Raw genomic sequence first — 23,868 nt, forward strand, 5'->3', positions numbered from 1 at the left:
TGACTCAGTGCAATTGGAAGATTTCTGAACTTTCTCCAACCAGTCCTCACTATAGCTTCTTACATTGTCAGAGCAACCACCCACCTTTAATTACATTTTTTAGGTTTAAGAGACTCAGCTACCAGTGAATTCATATGAAACATTTCCAGATAATTCCAAACTTACATCCATTTTTCTGCATATCAAGCAAGGTCATTTCCTTTTGTCATTGCTCAGCTTACCTTAAGTCTTCTCAATTTCAGTTTCCCTACTTCAAATTTCTCAAATTCCTATATGGATCCAGCTGAGCACAAAGTTGCCATGGACAGCTTGAAGGCATATGATAAATAGCAGAGGACTGAACCTTGATTGTCACCTACCTTCATCACTTGCTGTATCCTTGTACATAGCTCAAACCATTCATCTACTCATTTCCTCAATGCCCACAAAGTTACTGAATGTGATACCCTGTAAAATGTTTTCTTTAAAACAAAAGTATAGCAGTTTATTCTTAAGTTGCCTAAGAAGAATGCATCTGTGGTGCTGCTTCTCATCCAGGCCTCCACTGATCAATTGGGCTATAACTTTCTCCATAACCTTGGCCTAGATAATTTATTTCCCTATAACTATTTCTAAGGCTTCACCTTTGTCCTTAGAAATGATTGAAGAAATTTTATAGATGGTAACACCCACAGTATTTATAATCAGTCCATTCAATATCTCTGAAAAGAGCAAAAGAAAATTAAATCCTTTGATATAAACTGGTTTTAAAGAGATCTGAAATAAAAACCTTCCATCCACATTTCATTACGTAGGTTCCAAAGATTAGATTATAACTTTTTCAAAATGAATTGAAATAAAAAGGAACCAGAGCAGTTAGCCAACTACTTTTTCCATCATGAGAATGTTTGTTAAACAAGATTGCAATAAGAGGATTCCCCCTTTTTTTGTTGACATGCCTGCTCAAATGTTTTGCATTATTTTAGCAAACTGGTAAATGTATTTGTCATTGGTATGTTGATGCAACTTTTCTAATCTAATTTTGTTATGACTTGCTGCAGAAGCTCCTTTTAAAATCATTTACACAGCCATTCAACATTTCACATGATTTTACTCATTAAAACTTCCCATAACTTTCAGTGTTGCAACGTTCTGTTTTCATCAAAAATATCTTAATGATCAAACTTTAAACCTCCATAACATTTTAAAATATTTCTGGAACAAACAAGAAAATCAGATTCAACATGAAAAATTACACCAATATACTTTATTTGAAGATATTCACTTCATCTTGTTTTATAATGACATCATGATTGTAAGCATCCAAGGTCTTGATTTAATATCTTTTGGTGAACTAAATTATATCTTCAGAATGCAAAACTGTGGCCTCCTATGCAAGCACAAACAATATTAAATTAACCAGAAGCTTTTCAGACTGATAGCTTATCAAAGATTGCTGTTAATCCCATAAATTATGATGCAATTTGTTCTGATGAAGATAGAAAGAAAAATGACTGAAAAAAAGTGTCTTGGTCTAAAGATCAATAGTGCTATTGTCTCTGCAACAAATGCATATTTTTTAAAATATAATCATCACTACAAAAGACTGACACATCCAACATGCATATAAAATATAAAATATGCTTTTTAAATCCTCATGATTATATAATGAACAGTTATTTAATATCTACAATATGTGGTTTAAAAAAAAAAAAAGGTAATTTTGTTAGTTTTGAAGAACTTTTATTCATTTTCTCTACAGTGTGTATAGAATTCTGGCCCAGTAGAAAATTCATTATAGGTGTCATCACCATGAAGTTCTTCAAGATCTTGTATATTTGGAATTATATCAAGTACAAGAGAATGCCTCAATGATGGTTTTCCTTGTTTATAGTTTCTGCACAAATACTAGGCTAGCTGTCACAATCTTCTCTTCAAAATGGATGTTCAACACCATCATCTGCTGTCAGTTTTGAATCTGGCTGTGGAAAAAAAAAAGTTAGATGTTTAGATATATACACAGAAAGGAAACTTCTGTTGGCTCCAGACTTTCATTACACTCTACATTCAGAGAGGAGCATATACAATTATAATACAAGTCATAACTGTTGCAGAGATAGAATAAATATTCTATTAAATTTCCTTTTTAGAAACATCTATAATGCATTACAACTGCTAGAATTTTTACTTGTATTTTAAGTTAAACCATTGAGAGTTCAGATGTTTTTACTAAACAGTAAAGTAAATTAGACAAAACTTTCAATACGAAGCAATGTACCTTAAAAATACATGGCAATTAAGAGTACATCAATATTATTAAACTAAGAACTCACTAAACAGACTGAGATATCACCACAATTACTACAAAATCAGTATTAAATCTATTAAATGTAAGAGTCAACAAGAATTTATTCAATGCATCAACAACTTTTGCTGATGACTCAAACTCTACATTATGAGACAACAAAAGATTTGACATTAATCTTAGGCGAAGTAATGCTAAAATTATTTCAGCTCCAACCCTTTTACATACAGGAATAAGAAAAAAAAATTCAACTCACACCATGCAAGACACTTTCCATCCAATAGGTCAACTTGTACAATACACTGAACACATTTCAATAACCTAAACAGATTTTATAAATTAAAACTATGTCTGGATAGCATACCAATGACAAAGCTAAGAGACTTTATGTGCCTGGTGAAATAAAATAAAATCAACTCAAGTCTAAGAGCTGACAATATTTCCCATTGCAATTATGTACTAAATCAGTTATATCAACTCAGTCACAAAATTCAGACTGGGGCGGATATCATGTTCATCACTTTAGTACACTATCAAGATGCTAAACTAACCAGAGAGCATTTGTAGTTTAAAAGTTTGTCACTACTTCAAAGTGCAAAAACAAGTGAGCCTGTTTTCTATCAATACGTATCCCACTTGAAAAAATTCAATTCAAAGAGTTTGTAAGGTCCACTACATTACAAACAAAAGCTTAATTCCATGATGAATGAAATACATAAACGCTCTACAAATCAGAATCAATAGATCCCAATATCACTGGTGTACAAAGCTGACAGTGAAGTATAAAACTTGAGAGTTTCAAACTTTTTAACACAAACACATTTATTGAATTAAACACAATTCAATAACCTAAACAGATTTTATAAATTAAAACTATGTCTGGATAGCATACCAATGACAAAGCTAAGAGACTTACATTTATGTGCCTGGTGAAATAAAATAAAATCAACTCAAGTCTAAGAGCTGACAATATTTCCCATTGCAATTATGTACTAAATCAGTTATATCAACTCAGTCACAAAATTCAGACTGGGGCGGATATCATGTTCATCACTTTAGTACACTATCAAGATGCTAAACTAACCAGAGAGCATTTGTAGTTTAAAAGTTTGTCACTACTTCAAAGTGCAAAAACAAGTGAGCCTGTTTTCTATCAATACGTATCCCACTTGAAAAAATTCAATTCAAAGAGTTTGTAAGGTCCACTACATTACAAACAAAAGCTTAATTCCATGATGAATGAAATACATAAACGCTCTACAAATCAGAATCAATAGATCCCAATATCACTGGTGTACAAAGCTGACAGTGAAGTATAAAACTTGAGGGTTTCAAACTTTTTAACACAAACACATTTATTGAATTAAACACAATTCAATAACCTAAACAGATTTTATAAATTAAAACTATGTCTGGATAGCATACCAATGACAAAGCTAAGAGACTTACATTTATGTACCTGGTGAAATAAAATAAAATCAACTCAAGTCTAAGAGCTGACAATATTTCCCATTGCAATTATGTACTAAATCAGTTATATCAACTCAGTCACAAAATTCAGACTGGGGCGGATATCATGTTCATCACTTTAGTACACTATCAAGATGCTAAACTAACCAGAGAGCATTTGTAGTTTAAAAGTTTGTCACTACTTCAAAGTGCAAAAACAAGTGAGCCTGTTTTCTATCAATACGTATCCCACTTGAAAAAATTCAATTCAAAGAGTTTGTAAGGTCCACTACATTACAAACAAAAGCTTAATTCCATGATGAATGAAATACATAAACGCTCTACAAATCAGAATCAATAGATCCCAATATCACTGGTGTACAAAGCTGACAGTGAAGTATAAAACTTGAGAGTTTCAAACTTTTTAACACAAACACATTTATTGAATTAAACACAATTCAATAACCTAAACAGATTTTATAAATTAAAACTATGTCTGGATAGCATACCAATGACAAAGCTAAGAGACTTACATTTATGTGCCTGGTGAAATAAAATAAAATCAACTCAAGTCTAAGAGCTGACAATATTTCCCATTGCAATTATGTACTAAATCAGTTATATCAACTCAGTCACAAAATTCAGACTGGGGCGGATATCATGTTCATCACTTTAGTACACTATCAAGATGCTAAACTAACCAGAGAGCATTTGTAGTTTAAAAGTTTGTCACTACTTCAAAGTGCAAAAACAAGTGAGCCTGTTTTCTATCAATACGTATCCCACTTGAAAAAATTCAATTCAAAGAGTTTGTAAGGTCCACTACATTACAAACAAAAGCTTAATTCCATGATGAATGAAATACATAAACGCTCTACAAATCAGAATCAATAGATCCCAATATCACTGGTGTACAAAGCTGACAGTGAAGTATAAAACTTGAGGGTTTCAAACTTTTTAACACAAACACATTTATTGAATTAAACACAATTCAATAACCTAAACAGATTTTATAAATTAAAACTATGTCTGGATAGCATACCAATGACAAAGCTAAGAGACTTACATTTATGTGCCTGGTGAAATAAAATAAAATCAACTCAAGTCTAAGAGCTGACAATATTTCCCATTGCAATTATGTACTAAATCAGTTATATCAACTCAGTCACAAAATTCAGACTGGGGCGGATATCATGTTCATCACTTTAGTACACTATCAAGATGCTAAACTAACCAGAGAGCATTTGTAGTTTAAAAGTTTGTCACTACTTCAAAGTGCAAAAACAAGTGAGCCTGTTTTCTATCAATACGTATCCCACTTGAAAAAATTCAATTCAAAGATTTTGTAAGGTCCACTACATTACAAACAAAAGCTTAATTCCATGATGAATGAAATACATAAACGCTCTACAAATCAGAATCAATAGATCCCAATATCACTGGTGTACAAAGCTGACAGTGAAGTATAAAACTTGAGAGTTTCAAACTTTTTAACACAAACACATTTATTGAATTAAACACAATTCAATAACCTAAACAGATTTTATAAATTAAAACTATGTCTGGATAGCTTACCAATGACAAAGCTAAGAGACTTACATTTATGTGCCTGGTGAAATAAAATCAAATCAACTCAAGTCTAAGAGCTGACAATATTTCCCATTGCAATTATGTACTAAATCAGTTATATCAACTCAGTCACAAAATTCAGACTGGGGCGGATATCATGTTCATCACTTTAGTACACTATCAAGATGCTAAACTAACCAGAGAGCATTTGTAGTTTAAAAGTTTGTCACTACTTCAAAGTGCAAAAACAAGTGAGCCTGTTTTCTATCAATACGTATCCCACTTGAAAAAATTCAATTCAAAGATTTTGTAAGGTCCACTACATTACAAACAAAAGCTTAATTCCATGATGAATGAATGAAATACATAAACGCTCTACAAATCAGAATCAATAGATCCCAATATCACTGGTGTACAAAGCTGACAGTGAAGTATAAAACTTGAGGGTTTCAAACTTTTTAACACAAACACATTTATTGAATTAAACACAATTCAATAACCTAAACAGATTTTATAAATTAAAACTATGTCTGGATAGCATACCAATGACAAAGCTAAGAGACTTACATTTATGTACCTGGTGAAATAAAATAAAATCAACTCAAGTCTAAGAGCTGACAATATTTCCCATTGCAATTATGTACTAAATCAGTTATATCAACTCAGTCACAAAATTCAGACTGGGGCGGATATCATGTTCATCACTTTAGTACACTATCAAGATGCTAAACTAACCAGAGAGCATTTGTAGTTTAAAAGTTTGTCACTACTTCAAAGTGCAAAAACAAGTGAGCCTGTTTTCTATCAATACGTATCCCACTTGAAAAAATTCAATTCAAAGAGTTTGTAAGGTCCACTACATTACAAACAAAAGCTTAATTCCATGATGAATGAAATACATAAACGCTCTACAAATCAGAATCAATAGATCCCAATATCACTGGTGTACAAAGCTGACAGTGAAGTATAAAACTTGAGGGTTTCAAACTTTTTAACACAAACACATTTATTGAATTAAACACAATTCAATAACCTAAACAGATTTTATAAATTAAAACTATGTCTGGATAGCATACCAATGACAAAGCTAAGAGACTTACATGTACCTGGTGAAATAAAATAAAATCAACTCAAGTCTAAGAGCTGACAATATTTCCCATTGCAATTATGTACTAAATCAGTTATATCAACTCAGTCACAAAATTCAGACTGGGGCGGATATCATGTTCATCACTTTAGTACACTATCAAGATGCTAAACTAACCAGAGAGCATTTGTAGTTTAAAAGTTTGTCACTACTTCAAAGTGCAAAAACAAGTGAGCCTGTTTTCTATCAATACGTATCCCACTTGAAAAAATTCAATTCAAAGAGTTTGTAAGGTCCACTACATTACAAACAAAAGCTTAATTCCATGATGAATGAAATACATAAACGCTCTACAAATCAGAATCAATAGATCCCAATATCACTGGTGTACAAAGCTGACAGTGAAGTATAAAACTTGAGAGTTTCAAACTTTTTAACACAAACACATTTATTGAATTAAACACAATTCAATAACCTAAACAGATTTTATAAATTAAAACTATGTCTGGATAGCATACCAATGACAAAGCTAAGAGACTTACATTTATGTGCCTGGTGAAATAAAATAAAATCAACTCAAGTCTAAGAGCTGACAATATTTCCCATTGCAATTATGTACTAAATCAGTTATATCAACTCAGTCACAAAATTCAGACTGGGGCGGATATCATGTTCATCACTTTAGTACACTATCAAGATGCTAAACTAACCAGAGAGCATTTGTAGTTTAAAAGTTTGTCACTACTTCAAAGTGCAAAAACAAGTGAGCCTGTTTTCTATCAATACGTATCCCACTTGAAAAAATTCAATTCAAAGAGTTTGTAAGGTCCACTACATTACAAACAAAAGCTTAATTCCATGATGAATGAAATACATAAACGCTCTACAAATCAGAATCAATAGATCCCAATATCACTGGTGTACAAAGCTGACAGTGAAGTATAAAACTTGAGAGTTTCAAACTTTTTAACACAAACACATTTATTGAATTAAACACAATTCAATAACCTAAACAGATTTTATAAATTAAAACTATGTCTGGATAGCATACCAATGACAAAGCTAAGAGACTTACATTTATGTGCCTGGTGAAATAAAATAAAATCAACTCAAGTCTAAGAGCTGACAATATTTCCCATTGCAATTATGTACTAAATCAGTTATATCAACTCAGTCACAAAATTCAGACTGGGGCGGATATCATGTTCATCACTTTAGTACACTATCAAGATGCTAAACTAACCAGAGAGCATTTGTAGTTTAAAAGTTTGTCACTACTTCAAAGTGCAAAAACAAGTGAGCCTGTTTTCTATCAATACGTATCCCACTTGAAAAAATTCAATTCAAAGAGTTTGTAAGGTCCACTACATTACAAACAAAAGCTTAATTCCATGATGAATGAAATACATAAACGCTCTACAAATCAGAATCAATAGATCCCAATATCACTGGTGTACAAAGCTGACAGTGAAGTATAAAACTTGAGAGTTTCAAACTTTTTAACACAAACACATTTATTGAATTAACCCTTTTTGACACCACTCGGGACTGCCTCCAGAATGTCAACCTCTTTTTATAAAGTTATCTAAAAAACCTTCCATCACAATTTCATGTTAATTTTCATTCCTAACACCAGCTATTTTACTAAATTCTTCCCTACTTCCAAAACTAAGTGAAGGCAGTAGACAGATGGTAATGAAAGTGTTAAATCAACTCCTTGCCTCATGTTCATTTAATTAGGACTCAAGAAAGGTGAAAAGTAGAAATCAATCGTGATAGGACTTATCAGAGGGGGAGAAACCAATGCCCATGGGCATGGCTGTGTAGTAAGAAGCTTGCTTCCCAACCATATGGTTCAGAGTTCAGTCCCATTGTGTGGCGCTATGGGCAAATGCCTTCTAAATGTCTTGGGTTGAGCAAAACCTTGTGAGAAGATTTGGTAGACAGAAACTGAAAGTCCATTGTGTGCATGTGCCTTTGTTCGTTCCCTCATCACCACTTGACCAATACAGTGTCACAGAATGGCTGAAGTCTAATGACTGAAGCAAGTAAAAGATCAAAGATAAGCATGTACTAAAATCAGTTATATCGATTCAGTCACACAATTCAATCTTATTCATCACAATTAGTACACTAATTTACAAGTATCCAATATTAGGATATTTTGAATCCAAAAACTGTAACTACTGTAATATATATATATATATAAAAAGAATACAAGCATTTCTAGAAGAAATAGTTTCATATATGTATATTTAGTCTAAAATATATGTGAGGCATTAACTCTAAATTGTTCATGTATACTCACCTTATTGATGACAGAACTACACACGCAAAAGCCATTCTTCCTAAGCTAGTCCAATTTGCTCTCTTCACCATCTCATCAAACATGCCTATTACTGGTATAGCCTAATGGCTGTTTCCCTATAACTCTCATAGAAATACACATTTCTTTTATGAAATTTTCCAGTGATGAGGATAATAATTATGTAGTGGCTCACTTTGACCTGGCAGACTTTACTAAATGCATGTTTGCATGAAATTTACCAGATACATTTTATCTTGTTAAATTAAAATGGACATGCATCTTTTTCTAAATGCTGAAAGCTAAAATGAAAGGAAATGAAGCACCCATAACTTTTTGTGGCACTTTTAATCAGTTTATTCAAGAAACTCTAAAATCTTTCAGGAAAACAATTATGAACTACAAACTGAAGTTTTACCAATGTAATTGTAACATACCATCGAAAACAGATATCTCTGGAAAATTTCATTAAAAAGCTGATTAATTATGCAAGTGAAGAGCACAAGATCTACCTTATCAGATAACACCAGCATTTCAACAATGTACAGCTGAATAAATCAATGCTCGATTCTCATAACTTAATATTCTTTGCTTTCTATATTTACAGGAAGTTTCTCATAGGAAACTCCCAATTGCACCAACATCTGGTCAATATCCTTACCTTCATTATCCTGTCTTGCATCTCGTAGTCTGAAATCACTAATCACTAGTCTATGCTGAGTGGTACACTCTTCAGAGTCATATTTTGTCCCTAGTATGCAGTCTATTTGGTTTGACTCATTCCTAGTACCATATCTGCTGCCTCCACATAAGCCAAAATCAGAAATAGGTTTCCAATGTTCATTCAGAGCATTCATGCAACTTTTCCATGGAGAAGCCATAGTGTCTTTTGAATCTGCAAAAATAGATTTAAATTATATTCTCTATGTAGATGCTGACACACGAGTACAATTTAAACTAAAAAAATATCAATTTATGGACAATATCTCTTTTGAACAAAGCTAAACTTTATAGTTAAAAAGAAAAATGATTTGAGCACAATCAAAAATTTTTGAAAGTATTCAGCTTTAAAAAGATAATTTGAATGCAACAGTTCTAAATGAATGGTCCAATTACCTCTCAAATTCCCAAAGACTTAGCAGCCTTATTTCAAACTACAGTTCTAAAACAAAGACACGAACCTGAACACAAAGATACCTACTAAGAGTACTCCCAATTATAGAATGAATGTACCTGACCAAATACCAAATAATATTAAATATACCTGTTGTCTTCTCTTGCTGTGAAACCGTTCTATAGTTAACATGTACTAAATTCAAGTTAAATCGATTCAGTCACACAATTCAGACTGGGGTGATATCTTATTCATCACAATTAGTCCATTAAAGTTAAAATGTTACATCCCAATATAATTTGGGAAGGGTATGACCAAAGGTGATAATGATGGTGTTGCTGATGACAACGTATAATTTCACAATAGATTACTGTAAACATGTTTTATTCCAAGCACCATATTCAAAAGAAAAAAAAAATGTCACAAGCATTAAGTTCTTAGTTATATTAACTAAAGTGCATTAACCCTTTCGTTACCAAACCGCCCAAAGCCGCCTGGAAAAAAATTTGGGTTCATGTGACCAAGCCGCCCAAAACCGCCTGTAATCACCTATTCATATTTAAATGAGAATATCCGAGCAAATCTCGTTAGTACATTCGTGAAAACACGTGATTATTTGTGTAAACAGTTCAGCTATAGTTTTGTACGACGACCAACGTGTTTTTTTAATTTTGTGAGATTTTTTTCCAAATTTGTTCCTGTTGTTTTCAAAATTTGTAATCCTGACAAAAAAAATGGATACGAATTTTATTCTGTCAAGCAGCGAGTCAGAATTCGAAGGATTTTCCGTTGAAGACCTTGATAAATCTAACTCTGTAACCGAAAAAAAAAGCACGTGGTATTTGATAATGAATCTGAGGTTTCATTTTCCGAAAATGAAAGCAGTGAATCCGAGAGCTCCGATGATAGTGATAAAGAGAATGAATTAGTACCTGAATGGAGTGAAAATTTAAAAACTCCTTTCAGTGATTTTTCTGAAGAAACTGGACCAAGTCACAGTCTTACCCAGGAGAGTAAAGCTTTAGACTATTTCTTTTTGCTTTTTCCGATGTGCCTATTTGAATTGATTACGGCGGAAACAAACCGTTACGCTAAATGTAAACAAAGCGTAAAAAAGGATAGTTTGTGGTTTCCCATAAACTTGAATGAAATTAAAGCATATTTTGCCATAAATATTATTATGGGCATTAGAAAGTTACCTAGAATAACAAATTACTGGAGTAGTGATGAACCCTTTAGAGACGAATATGTCTCAAGTATAATGACGAGGATACGGTTTTTAAAATTGACTCAATATCTACATGTAAGAGACACGAGCAGTACACCAGTACGTGGAAAACCAGACTGTGATCCCTTATTTAAAATAAGACCCCTCATTGACTGTTCAAAGCACATATAAAACAGTTTATAGATGAGGATATGGTGGGCTATAAAGGCCGAGTGCGTTTTCAACAGTATATGCCAGGAAAGCACACAAAATGGGGGATCAAAGTTTGGAAAAGATTTGTGAATCAAATACTGGGTACTGCTCTGGATTTTAATTTTATACTGGCAAAAGAGACAGTAATAAATCCAGTAATGTGCACAACTCTTCTATAATATTTTGTTGTATACCCAATTGAATATTAGCTAATAACCCATTTTCTATAGCGATGTTTGAACAAAAATTTTAATAATTTTATATTTTGTTGAATTTACCTGTTTTCACCTGTAATTAAAGTCACTTTGTGACAAAAATTTTGGTATAGAACCTTTTGTTAAATTATCTTCCAAAAATCACATTAATATGTTGATAAATAAAAAAGTTATTGTTTAATGAAACCAGCCTAAATTTATGATTATGTTAGAAATTAATTGAAACACATAAGGGGTGTAATTTGGTTAGAAATATGGTAACGAAAGGGTTAAGAGTATTTTTAGCTAGAAATATAGTCATGAGAGTTAAAATGATCTCATTTAGAATAATAACCAAAAAATTATCATTCAATACAGTGTCTAGGCATACCTACAAATGTAATTGCAACTTGAAATTATAATAACTAGGCAGTACAGTCAACAATTACAATTGAGTAAAACAATTCAGATAGAGACAACCCTTATCTATAACCATTAGTGAGTCGGAAAGTAATGCAATTAGTTTTATTATATAAAAATAAGAACACGATGAAACAAATTGTACAACTATTATAACTATCTATCGCAGGTTCACATACCTACTTCTGAACAGTCGTTACGTCTTTCAATGGCAGTATTACACCTATGAATGAGGGCATATAATCCAACTTCATAAAACTCCACAGGGTGGTAACACAGCTAATTCTTTACAATAACTTGTCTTCTCTTGCTGTGAAACCTTTCTATAGTTAACATGTACTAAATTCAGTTATATTGATTCAGTCACACAATTCAGACTGGGGCGATATCTTATTCATCACAATTAGTCCAATAAAGTTAAAATGTTACAACCCAATATAATTGGGGAAGGGTATGACCAAAGGTGATAATGATGGTGTTGCTGATGACAACATTCTGGTTCATAATGATGAATCCAATAGTTCAAGGATTTCAGCACAACAGTTAACACTTTCAGTCCTGTGCTCATCTGTTAGTTGTTTTGGTATCTAGCAGGCACATTTGAATATCCAAGTGACTCCTTGATCATCACCATAATGTTTACCTCTCAGTGTCTCTTTTATTGGGCCAAAGAGATGGAAGTCTGAAGCTGCAAAGCTATGTGAGCAAGGAGGGACAGATTTGTCCACTCAAAAAAAGGTGATTGCTTCCCTTGTTCTGAAGCTTGAACTAGGCCCATCATTGAACAGATTTAGTCTATTCGGCAGGTTTTGCTGTAACCTTTTAACCCTTTCGTTACTATATTTCTGGCCAAAATACACCCCTCATGAGTTTCAACTAAATTCTAAAATAATCATGAATTTAGACTAGTCTCATTAAACACCTGTAACTTTTTTATTTATCAACATATTAATGTGATATTTGGAACATAATTAAAGAAAGGGTTCTTAATCAATTCTATTGCATAATTTTTGTCTCTAAGTTCTCTACGTACGGGGGGGGGGGGTACTGCTAGTGTCTCTCACATGTAAATATTGGTTCAGCTTCACGAATTGTACTCATTCATAATACTGGAAATATATTCATCGGCAAAAGGTTCCTGATCGCTCCAGTAATTTGTTATTCTGGGTAATTGTCTAATAATACCCATAATAATATTTATGGCAAAAAATGCCTGTATTTCATCTACAGTTGCAGGAAACCACAAACTATCTTTTTTTTTCCGGTTTGTTTACATTCTGCTTAACGGTTTGTTTCCGCAGTAATCATTTCAAACAAGCATGAAAAAGAAGTCTAAAGGTTTCGCTTCCTGAGAAAGACTGGGTAGACCCCGTTTCCTCAGAAAAATTGTTAATAAAAATATTTTTAAAATCTTTTTCTGGTGTAAAATCATCCTCACTGCTTTCAGTTTCGGATACAGAAATATCCGATTCATTATCGTTCACCACGTGCTTTTGTAGCTCGTTCATTCTTTTCTTCGATATCTCCATATCTTCTGTTGAAAAAAATTAACGCCGCAAAATATGTGGAAAAAAATCTTCCAAAATTCACTGAGTTCAAATATCACGCCAAATAATGTCAGAGACAATAACTCAACTGTTTGCAAAGTGAAATCAGGTGTTTGAACGAATTTACTAACGAAATTTGGATTCAAATATACATTTAAATAACAATGGGTACGGCCGGGTTAGTCTTATGAACCAAAAAATTTTTCGGCCGGCTAAGTAACGAAAGGGTTAAGGGTCGAAATGTATGCTTCAGAGTTGATGGTTTCTCCTCTTTGTAAGAAATTGACCCAACTAACACTATGAACACCCCAAAAGACAGCACGATTATTTCAGCTGACATTGCATGATACCATTCCATTGATTGTCACTTTCATTCTGGTTCATAACGATGAATCCAAGTGAAAAATAGTTTTTATCTCTTTTACTTAGTTCAAGGATTTCAGCACAACAGTTAACACTTTCAGTCCTGTGCTCATCTGCTGGTTGTTTTGGTATCTAGCAGGCACATTTGAATATCCAAGTGATTCAATAGTGCTGTGAAAACTGCCATGGCTATCTCCAGGTGTTGATGCATCTATCAACTAATTAAAACATCTGTTTTTTCCTGGTTAGCAGAAGTTGATAGGTGGCCACTACAAGACATGTCTGCTAAGCTTGAATTTTCTCAATTCTCTCTGAACTGTTTTCTTAATCAGTGAGCCTATCTCCACACATTGCTATATTGTAAAGCCTTATCTTTAGAAACGTTTTCTAGTCTTCTGTGAATGTTAACAAGAGTTTCTTCAGCAACAAGGAACTCAATTACAGCTCTTAGCTTCTGATGGACTCCCAGTAAAAACAGCCAATTCTTTTATTGTCCCACTTATTCATTTAGATGAGAGGTAAAAAAAAAAAAAAAATTCAATAATTAAAGATCAAAAGCATATGTGCCATTTATATCTGTACCAAATATCAAATAATTTCCTAGGAAAATGCGTCTCTTACAAAAAATTGTACAACTTTCTGACTCATTCCTGTACAAGATTTCAAAGCATTAAACTTTGTACTAAATGTAGTTATATCAACTCAGTCACACAATTCAGACTGGGGCGATATCTTGTTCATCACAAAGCTATACTAACCTCAAAACATCCAGAGTTTAAAGTTTGTCATTAATCTAATATCGAAAACCAACTTCAGTGATCTTTCTCAATATGTCCAAAGCACAGTCAAGGAATAAAATACAAACAGAAACTGGTACTACTTAAATACAGGTATTACATACAGAACATTTTAAATGTATGCTGTGTGGATGTGTAATGACACCCTAAAAACTAACCCTCCTCTTCATATCTTTACAATGATGTATTGAGACCTCTGCATTTAAAGTAGTGCCCAGAAACCTAAATACTAAAACATTAGCACCAGTTTCAAATCTTTTAGAAATCACGAAGTTAACGATTCTCAAAAACAGCACCCTACCCACACAAGATATTTCAAGACACTTCTGCAGTTACAAACAGGTTGAATGTCTAATTGAAAACTATAAACACTTCATGACTATGCTATGTGAGCTGATATTTCCTGTAACATGTACTATAAACAGCTACAGCAATTCAGACTGAGGGTAATATCTAACTCACCACATTAAGTACAATCATAGCATGCTAGTCACAATATGGAATGCAGAGATTATGGATGAAATCTATGACAGATGTCCTTTGCAACAATACAAGCTTGGACTACAACTACCAGTTCTTCACTTTCTTCAACAAAGTTACAAATGGTATTGCTATGTAGACAAGTGTTACGAAGAAATTTATCAGTAAACTGCTGTTGCACTAAATGTATGCAGCAAGCACCTTCTCAAACATTCAATTATCAAAACCATGCTTTTGACAAATAAAAGCAAAGTAACCAGACATAGTGGCATTCCTCGATATAACTCGACAGTTCACTTCGGATATCTCCATGACAGCTGCTGAAATGGGATGAGAAGAAAACTAATGGGTTGTGTGTGTGTGCTTGTTCTTGTCTGTGCCTGTTCCGATTTTATGTATTTATGTGTTGTGGAATATAGATATAACGAAATTATGCTAGCAATGTCCTATTTTAAACTTGAAGAAAAAAAGCCTTGCATATTTGTTCTTACCTGCTTCATGTGTGTATGTAAAAGCCATCAGGATTATTCACACATCTATATCTACCTGAAGACCTGATCAGATCTGTAAAAATAATTGGCAATTCTTTTTAAATAGGATATATGTATCTCAATGTCAAATTTAACAATAAACGTATAAAAAGTTAATCTTCAAATTGCAAGAAAACTAGAGCATGGAAAGCAAAACAAATTACAGATTTGAAATAGCACAAAGACAGAATCAGTAAAAAAAAAACCCTCACACTACAGAAAATTAAAAAAACAAATTGTTGTCCAGTGTAATACTTCCTGTAATGTGTACTATAATCAGTGATATCGATTCAGTCAGATAATTCAGACTGGGGCGATATCTTATCCATCACAATAAGTACACTTACAAGATCTTACACTGCTTTGAAAACATCTAGTTTTTACGGGAATATTTTGATTTAACTAATAGCATCTTTGATGCCACCTTATATAAAAGAGAGAGTATAACCTGAAACAATGAGTAATGGATTCCTTTGGTACATAAAAGGGGCCACAGGCCACAGCAATGAGTTTTTGACAAAAGTCATTTAACTACTTAATACTTTAAATGTTTAACTGGAATATTTAACACAGGCATCCTAGGCCAATGAAAGCCATGAGGGAATGTGACAGATGGAAACCGAAAGATGCAAGTCATGTATATATATATGCACTTATCTTCACATTACATAATAGTTGTATACAAATGTCATTATACAAAATGTTTATCTCCAAGCTTGCCATAGGGAAAAAATATTACCTTGCTTAGAAACAGGTGACAGCTGATGACATAAAAGGCATCCAGTCATAGGAGATTTGCCTCAAAGAATTCTAGCTCTCCATGCAAATATGGAAAAGTGGACATTAAAACATGTGATATACACAGGTGATTGGTGTATATATATATTTTTTTATTTATGGGTTTCAGCCAAGTGGCTGCGGTCATGCTGGTGCATATATATATATTAAAATTCTTTTTACAGAAAAAATAATGAAAAAGTTACAAGCCTTTAAAATTTTAAATTTTAGTGAAGCAAAAACCTCAATTGCTGACTTATAATGGCAATTACAATTTCCATGTGTTGATAATAGGAATATTAAGAAACCTTCAAGATGAATTTGCAATACTAACACCTTTATTCTATGGACCATAATGCAAACGTCCACAGTAGCTTTAACTACCAAATGTTTTACTGAATAGGAAGAGCATCCCATTTTCTACTACCATATATTCCTTATAAAGTCAAGTACTAAATCAGTTATATCGATTCAGTCACACAATTCAGACTGGGGCGATATCTAATCATCACAATTAGTACAATAGCAGGATGCCACACTGACTGAAACCAAATAAGAATATTTTGAAATGTTTATCTTCACTACAGGGTACGAAATTGATGCAAAAAAAAAAAAATTAAAAAAAAAAAAAAAAGTGACCAAAACCAATTTCATTCAAACTTTACATGCTTTAATGGCCTTCATAAGCCTTTAAATACGAAATATTTTTTTTACCTGACTAATACATTGTCCCAAAAGTCACTGATGGGTTTCAATCTTTAATAACTTCCTTATCTTTACAAACAAAGGACAATGACAATTAATATGCACAAGTCAAATTTTGCAATACCACTACATCACATGAGAAATGACCACTTTAAATGGCAGCCATTTTTGGTTTGGCATGCCTGTGCTCTTTCCAAAACTTGCACTATAACATCCTCAAGAGTTTCAGACCCCACTTCTAATTTCTCTGATCTTCATTTGCACCAGGGTCTCCGGTTTGTTGACATAAATGCTCTCATTCAGGTATCGCCACAAGAAAACATCCGGGCTTGTTCGCATGTCTCATCACGTGACATTGCGAGGCCTCCCAGATCAGCTACTGTTCCTTGATATAAACCCTCTCTTTCAGGTATCCCCACCAGAAAAAATCCGAGCTAGTCATGGGATTGCTTGCTTGTCTCATCACTTGACATTGCAAGGATTCCCAGATCATGGAAGATCAGCTACTACTGTTCAAACGAATCAAATTTTTAATCACTTTCTCACTTGGTGCATCTCTCATTTGTGTCGATAGTATGTTCCCTGGGTCTGAATTATCGACCCCTGATTTTGGTAGAAGAATTTTACCACCTGGATGCATTGCTGAATGCTGTATTTTTCCATAATGAATTTCTCAGATCCGTGAGCACATAAAATCTGAAAAAAGAGGGAAAAGGTTAATTCATTTCCATACTGTCCTTTATATTGTATCAAAATTTCATGCTTTCATTTGTAAAATTAAGGAAGTTATTAAAAATTGAAACCCATCAGTGACTTTTGGGACATCTTGTATTTGCTGAGTAATGACCTTTTGAAATTTCAAAAAAGTGTCATTTTTTAATTAGTCAACAACTAAGTTATATCTTAGCTATTAATTGAGCTAGAAAGCTGAATTTTTTGTTTCCATTTAACTTACAATAAGAAAGTTGACCTTTGACATGGTAGGTCTCTTTGTATTGAGCTAAGGTATTGGACATGGTTACACAGAAAACTATACACAAATGAATCTAGGGTCAGACATACTTTTGTAGTTGACTACAAACAAGCAATACTGTCTGCATGAAAAGAGATGCATTTGTTTACAATTAGCCAATGCACATGAAAGCAAGAGGAAATATTAACTCAACAATCTTCTGACTTGCCAGCTCCTGTCCAACCTATACCAGCATGGAAGGACGTTAAAATGATGGTACAATGTGCTATGTCTACCTATTTTACTCTTAAGGTATTAACCTGCAGCTACAGTACAGGACTTCAGCCAACAACATCCACTCAGAGGGACTAAATCCTTAACACAGTTCTGAAGCGAACTTCCCAACCAAACCAACAATGGCAGCTTTCAAGTTCTTGGCATTTTGAGTCAGTCTGTTCATTTAACTCTTCACAATATCCTAGATGTAGCAGACAAGTGGGTTCAATCCAAGAGATATAGGAAACACACATTGGCAATCATGGTTATGAAAATTCAGAGCCACTGCTCAGCCATAGTTCTCATCAATACATTTCCAGCACAGGTCACCAACTGCTCTAATCTTGGACACAAAGAAATTGGCCACTTCCAAAAACCTGGTAACCTTCAAGACACTGGCAATTGCACCCACCAGCAGAGTGGATTAGAAACCGATAGGATACCATTAATGTATCTGAAACCGCCTATCTTTTATTGCTAATATATAGCAGCAATAACAGAATACTGAATAATTCAATTAAAGTCCACATGTTGGAGTTTATCAAAAATCTAAGAATCGAGACAGACTCGGTCCTCAACAACTTTGAAAGCTCCTAAAGATTTTGTATAGCACAGTTAGACACCATAAACCCAAATTGATTGAGAAAAGGCTCTTAAAGTGTGCATTTGTTGACTTAGAAATAAAACATTCTTTTAACTAAAATAGCCAATGTTGCATGTGTCATTTTCCCAGTCTCCCATAACCAACAAAGTACTACAAATTTTTTTTATTGAATGTTCCAATAAACTGCTAGAATACAAATCAGTCAACACCGCTTCAGGTTTCCCTTTTGATGGCTCATGTTTGAATGATTTTTCTCCTTGTACAGTTCAAACATTCCCGATAGAGGCTTTTAATTCCATCTGAACTTTGTGTACAAGAGCTTAGAAAATTTATAAAGTTGGTGATTTCTAAATCGCTGACTCCGGCATGGCAGCAATGACCGCAGGTCGTAATTTTCTCTTCCAGGTAGAAATCTGGAATTAAAAACCTTTTAAGTTGTCCGAAGATACACTGATTATTGCCCTTGCACTTTGTATCCAGTCAATATAGTTTAAGATCTGGTCACGAAAAAAAAAAAAGCCTACTAAATGTAAAGGAATGTGGAGAAAACGGATATGCAAACAAAAATTGGTATTACTTAAGAGTGGACCCGACTCTTCTTAAGTAGTACCGATGGAAACTTAAAAAAGCCAGTCGTATATTGTCTCCCCACCACAGCTTGACAACCGATGTTGGTGTTTATGTCCCCGAAAAGTAGCGGTTCGGCAAAAGACAATAGAATAAGTACTAAGAAGAAATTTGCGTACTCTCATCATACTCTTGAATCTGCGTGTTGCATTTTCCCAGTAACATTCAACTAAGTGCAGTTAATGGAGCCACTAAGCTTTCATAATGATTGACTTTGAAATGGCAATACCGTGGTTCAACATCAATGTCAGTTATTCCATTGTATCCGCTCCAACAATTAGAATGGATAGTTAACACGGGTACTACTAAAGAAGAGTGGTCCCCAATGCGCACGCGTATGCAAATGAATACCTGTGCTCTCTTTTACGGCTGAATATATATCAAAACAAAGTAAATAACTTTTTTAAATTAAATTTTTTTTCTGAACAACGTAAATAAAAAAAAAAACGGCACTATCATGCTATTAGCCGTCAGAAGTGAAAGTGCTCACTGCTAGTGAAGTGTCTGTCTGTCTGCCTGCCTGTTGCTGGTTTGAGTTGATTCTTTGGCTACTGACAGCTAATACCATGACTGGCCGGAGCGAGCTATTGGCTTACTTACTTACTGATATCTATCTACTATCTACCTATCTATCAATCACTCGTCCACCTTATTAGAAAACACAAATTTAATATAAAAACATATTTCCTGAAATTGCAAATTATTTAAAATATAAAAATATAATTTTCAACAGAGAGAATTTATCAAAATAGAAAACAAATGAAGTTTTAAGTTTAAAAATAATAGGTCGACCACTCACGACTAGCTAGCGCGGACGCGAGTACCCTTATACTCTGTGTTGTGTTTTCAAACGCATGGATATAGGTGTCGAATTTGTTCCAATAACTTTCGAGTAATAGATAGATAGATAGAGAGACAGACAGACATATAGCTCGCTCCGGCCAGTCATGGTATTAGCTGTCAGTAGCCAAAGAATCGACAGGCCAGCAACAGGCAAGCAGACAGATACTTCACTAGCAGTGAGCACTTTCACTTCTGACAGCTAATAGCATGATAGTGCCAAAAAAACAAATCGACACTACCTGTTTTTGTTAACTTCATACATTTTCAACTTGGTGATGTGTATACGAATGTGTTATGGGACCATAAATATGCAACCAAGAATAAAGTCCTGCAGGCGTATTTTGGAATTTTCCAGATAGGAAGACTTTTTGGTAGAGACGGACTATATGTAATCTGAACCTTCCCCCACCCCTTTTTTTTTACAGAATCCCACGTTTTAGGCTATGGAGATTCCGATTCTGAAAAAAAATTTTTTTTTTAATTTCAATTTCCCCCCCTCCCCACCAAGCAGGGTATTTACATGCTAGAAATAACAGCCAAATCTCACAAAACTAGTGCTAGGGTTAGGTTTAGGTTTATCCTGTGGATCTATATAAAAACCGGGGGGGGGGGGGGGAATCGAAATTTTGAAAAAATTTTTTTAGAATCGGAATCTCCATAGCCAAAAACGTGGGATTCCGTAAAAAAGGGGGGGGAAGGTTCAGATTACATATAGTCCATCTGGACCGACTGTTTTTCTGCTTTGTGCGTTGGGCAACGAAATATCTTCCCTTACTTATGTTTTATCAAAGCCATCTCTTTCTGGCAATGTGAACATCGGGGACTTAACACAATTCAGAACTTTCATTTTTAGAAATGAAACACGCGCACTTGTGGGATCGACTACTCACGACTAGCTATAGCGCGGGTGCACGTTGGGGACCACTCTTTAGTAGTACCTGAAAATTTTGAAGTTGCAATTTTCGCGAATTTCTTCTTTTTTTTTCTTTCAGAATCGGAATCTCCATAGCCGAAAAGGTGGGTTTCTGTTAGGGGGGGAAAAAAAAAGTGAGCGGGTGGATTACGTCTCCGCCATGTGCGCCACTTACTGTTTTTTAAAATAATTTTTTTCCTGCCTTTACTATGTATGGAAGATCAGTTTTATTTAAAATCATAGAAATAGATACAACCTTACGGTAGTTATACCAATCCTTCCTTCCAACGGTTTACGTGTTTTCTGAAAGTTACCGTCCTAAATTTAAATAGTATAAACGATATATATTCCTTTTGCAAACACGACACGATATTTATAACACTAGATTTACGTAAATGTAGGTCATGAAATAACAGGATAAGGTACATTCGTTGAGGTTTTCCTAAGATTCTTTTTACTATTTTAAAATCTATCAACAGACATGCGACCAATTAAAAACTAAAAAAAAAATGGTCAAACGACAAATTAGTCTTTTTGGCTTTTCCTTTTTATATCACGACAGTGCCACCATATACAATAAATGCGGTATTTCTGCTACATAAATAAATGTAACAGTATAATTTCAAACGGATAATAATTCAATATAAGTAACTTACTTGCCACACATTCGCTTGCTGTCAGCCCAGAAGAATAAAGGCGGAATCAACGAAGTTTTCAATATATATAGGGTGGAAAATATCGTGTAAAACGAGACTCTGTTAATGCTAAAACGAGACTTGATTATCACTAAATAAAATTAAGTATTTTATTAGGTAATAATAAAATTATAATATAATAATTATAATAAAATTATTACCAATGTGTTTGGAATAAAATTATACTCGCGTGTTTAATGTTTCAAATATATTTTTTTGTCTTTTTTTTTAATGAATTGTACGGAAATAAATGAGTATTGCTTTTGTGCAAGATTTTTAATTTTTCTAAAAGTTGGAATGTCATTGTATAATGTTTTCACCTTTGAGCATGTTAACCGATTAATTAAAAATGAACTCGTTTTAGCTGCTAATTGAAACCAGCTCAACAATTTACTATACTGGAAGCTTATGTCTAAGCTTTCCGTGCACTTCCTACCGACATTTTTCAAATAACGTTTTCCTCTCTCATTAAAAGGGGACCTTTCTTTAAAGTTTCTATATCTGCGAGAATGGTAATGAAGCTAAGCGAAACGAATATGTTAATGCTCAAAGATCAGTTAAAAGATAATGTTTAATAACCTGTATTTCATTCTATTTCTGTTTATTAGATTTAATAGCAACACCTTCGTTTTACCTTTAATGACAAAGTTCTTAAAATAACTTCGAAAAGCCTAGTCCGCCTACTGCTCATTTCACAAATTGGACGAGTCGTAAACAGTTTTAGGATCTTCTCTCTTGGGCTACCAAGGTCAATCTCTGTTCAAATTGAATTCATATTCAGTGTAATGATATATTTTTATCGGCTAATCAACGCCATTAAAAATCATTTTCGCCATAAATCAATAAATAGAGTTATTAGCTATTCAAGTTTGAAAATTTTGGATAATTCTAGCCAATCGTAAGCCACAGAGACACATTCATGCCTGTTTCCATAGTAACAAACCAAACAGAAAGGATCCCAGTTTTAATCAAAGGTTTACCAAAAAGATAAACCAACCCCCTATTCCTGAAAAGTCATCAGTTATTTTACTTGTTTCAGTCATTGGAATGCGGTCATGGTGAAGCACCGCCTTGAGAGATTCCATCGAACAAATTGCCCCAGTACGTATTCGTTTCTCAGTCTGGTATCAGTTCTATTGGCTTCACATTGCTGCTAGAGACTGTGGTTAATTCCATGTCAATTCAGGTGGCTTCACATAGCCGTCTGAATCAAACCTAAGGCCCTGTTCAAAGATGTGGGGTAGCATGATGTAACTTTCACTGGAGACACACGAGTCGCATGTTGAATTCTTGAGCAAGACACTTTGTTTCACGTTACTCCAGTTCACTCAACTGGAGAAATGTGTTCCTACACCACTGGTGCTGAGCTGTATCAGCCTTTGCCTTTCCCTTGGATAACATCAGTGGCATGGAGAGGGACTTTCTAGGTGCAATCCCGTGGTCAGTCATGACTGAAGGGGGTCTTTACTGTCCCATGTATATGACTTCTTCTGTAATGTTTGTAAGAAGCAGTAACACTATCAAAGATGTATGAATGAATGATGTCTAATATTTAAGGCACCAGAACTTTCATTTCTATTTATTATTTATTTTTTTGTTGACTAATGTTATCAAAGATATATATATTTTTTAAATATCTAATTTAGAATAATTTAGTTGTGCAGTAACAACATTTACAGCATGGCTACTAGTGTAGGTTTGTTTTACATTCTAATTACCCATGCAGGTATTTCAGAGGTAGTGCTAAGTCACCAACTACCTGTGTACACCACTCTTCTTCATTACATAGTGTGAAGACCAGAAGTATAAAAAGGTATCAAAAATTTCCTGGACTAATAATATTTAATAAAAAAATAACTTATTTACCTGAGTTTTTGTTATAAACCCAAACGGGAATATCTAAGTTTAAAAGGTTTT

General features: G+C 33.8%; 1 protein-coding gene and 14 non-coding genes across 22 annotated transcripts; all 15 read right to left on the reverse strand.

Moving 5' to 3' along the window:
- Positions 1 to 1,700: 1,700 nt before the first annotated feature.
- On the reverse strand, positions 1,701 to 22,061 carry LOC106881729 (uncharacterized). Of its 8 annotated transcripts, none has more exons than XM_089354002.1 (6): positions 21,913 to 22,061; positions 17,580 to 17,737; positions 15,521 to 15,593; positions 9,356 to 9,589; positions 8,237 to 8,428; positions 1,701 to 1,961 (listed from the first exon to the last, which is right to left on the reverse strand). In XM_089354002.1, the coding sequence occupies exons 3-5, from the start codon at positions 15,546 to 15,548 to the stop codon at positions 8,382 to 8,384; spliced, it is 309 nt and encodes a 102-aa protein (XP_089210128.1). In that variant the 5' UTR covers positions 15,549 to 15,593; positions 17,580 to 17,737; positions 21,913 to 22,061; the 3' UTR covers positions 1,701 to 1,961; positions 8,237 to 8,381. The 8 variants fall into 8 exon arrangements, with proteins under 8 accessions (XP_089210128.1, XP_089210125.1, XP_089210126.1 ...); XM_089353999.1 differs by having other exon boundaries at positions 17,051 to 17,737; XM_089354000.1 differs by lacking the exon at positions 21,913 to 22,061 and adding an exon at positions 19,620 to 20,471 and having other exon boundaries at positions 17,051 to 17,737.
- Positions 2,743 to 2,811, reverse strand: LOC128248196 (small nucleolar RNA SNORD31). Its single transcript, XR_008264494.1, has one exon. It is a non-coding gene; the product is annotated as a small nucleolar RNA SNORD31 (small nucleolar RNA).
- On the reverse strand, positions 3,276 to 3,344 carry LOC149135158 (small nucleolar RNA SNORD31). The gene has a single exon (XR_016242431.1). It is a non-coding gene; the product is annotated as a small nucleolar RNA SNORD31 (small nucleolar RNA).
- On the reverse strand, positions 3,809 to 3,877 carry LOC149135159 (small nucleolar RNA SNORD31). The gene has a single exon (XR_016242432.1). It is a non-coding gene; the product is annotated as a small nucleolar RNA SNORD31 (small nucleolar RNA).
- On the reverse strand, positions 4,342 to 4,410 carry LOC149135160 (small nucleolar RNA SNORD31). The gene has a single exon (XR_016242433.1). It is a non-coding gene; the product is annotated as a small nucleolar RNA SNORD31 (small nucleolar RNA).
- On the reverse strand, positions 4,875 to 4,943 carry LOC149135161 (small nucleolar RNA SNORD31). The gene has a single exon (XR_016242434.1). It is a non-coding gene; the product is annotated as a small nucleolar RNA SNORD31 (small nucleolar RNA).
- Positions 5,408 to 5,476, reverse strand: LOC149135162 (small nucleolar RNA SNORD31). Its single transcript, XR_016242435.1, has one exon. It is a non-coding gene; the product is annotated as a small nucleolar RNA SNORD31 (small nucleolar RNA).
- Positions 5,945 to 6,013, reverse strand: LOC149135163 (small nucleolar RNA SNORD31). The gene has a single exon (XR_016242436.1). It is a non-coding gene; the product is annotated as a small nucleolar RNA SNORD31 (small nucleolar RNA).
- LOC149135164 (small nucleolar RNA SNORD31) lies at positions 6,474 to 6,542 on the reverse strand. The gene has a single exon (XR_016242437.1). It is a non-coding gene; the product is annotated as a small nucleolar RNA SNORD31 (small nucleolar RNA).
- Positions 7,007 to 7,075, reverse strand: LOC149135165 (small nucleolar RNA SNORD31). The gene has a single exon (XR_016242438.1). It is a non-coding gene; the product is annotated as a small nucleolar RNA SNORD31 (small nucleolar RNA).
- On the reverse strand, positions 7,540 to 7,608 carry LOC128248195 (small nucleolar RNA SNORD31). Its single transcript, XR_008264493.1, has one exon. It is a non-coding gene; the product is annotated as a small nucleolar RNA SNORD31 (small nucleolar RNA).
- Positions 10,004 to 10,072, reverse strand: LOC128248194 (small nucleolar RNA SNORD31). Its single transcript, XR_008264492.1, has one exon. It is a non-coding gene; the product is annotated as a small nucleolar RNA SNORD31 (small nucleolar RNA).
- Positions 12,182 to 12,249, reverse strand: LOC128248192 (small nucleolar RNA SNORD31). The gene has a single exon (XR_008264490.1). It is a non-coding gene; the product is annotated as a small nucleolar RNA SNORD31 (small nucleolar RNA).
- Positions 15,831 to 15,897, reverse strand: LOC128248193 (small nucleolar RNA SNORD31). The gene has a single exon (XR_008264491.1). It is a non-coding gene; the product is annotated as a small nucleolar RNA SNORD31 (small nucleolar RNA).
- Positions 16,788 to 16,855, reverse strand: LOC128248191 (small nucleolar RNA SNORD31). The gene has a single exon (XR_008264489.1). It is a non-coding gene; the product is annotated as a small nucleolar RNA SNORD31 (small nucleolar RNA).
- Positions 22,062 to 23,868: the final 1,807 nt, after the last annotated feature.

Source organism: Octopus bimaculoides, chromosome 6, assembly GCF_046866305.1.
Source record: "Octopus bimaculoides isolate indiv1 chromosome 6, ASM4686630v1, whole genome shotgun sequence".
NCBI classification, from domain to species: Eukaryota; Metazoa; Mollusca; class Cephalopoda; order Octopoda; family Octopodidae; genus Octopus; species Octopus bimaculoides.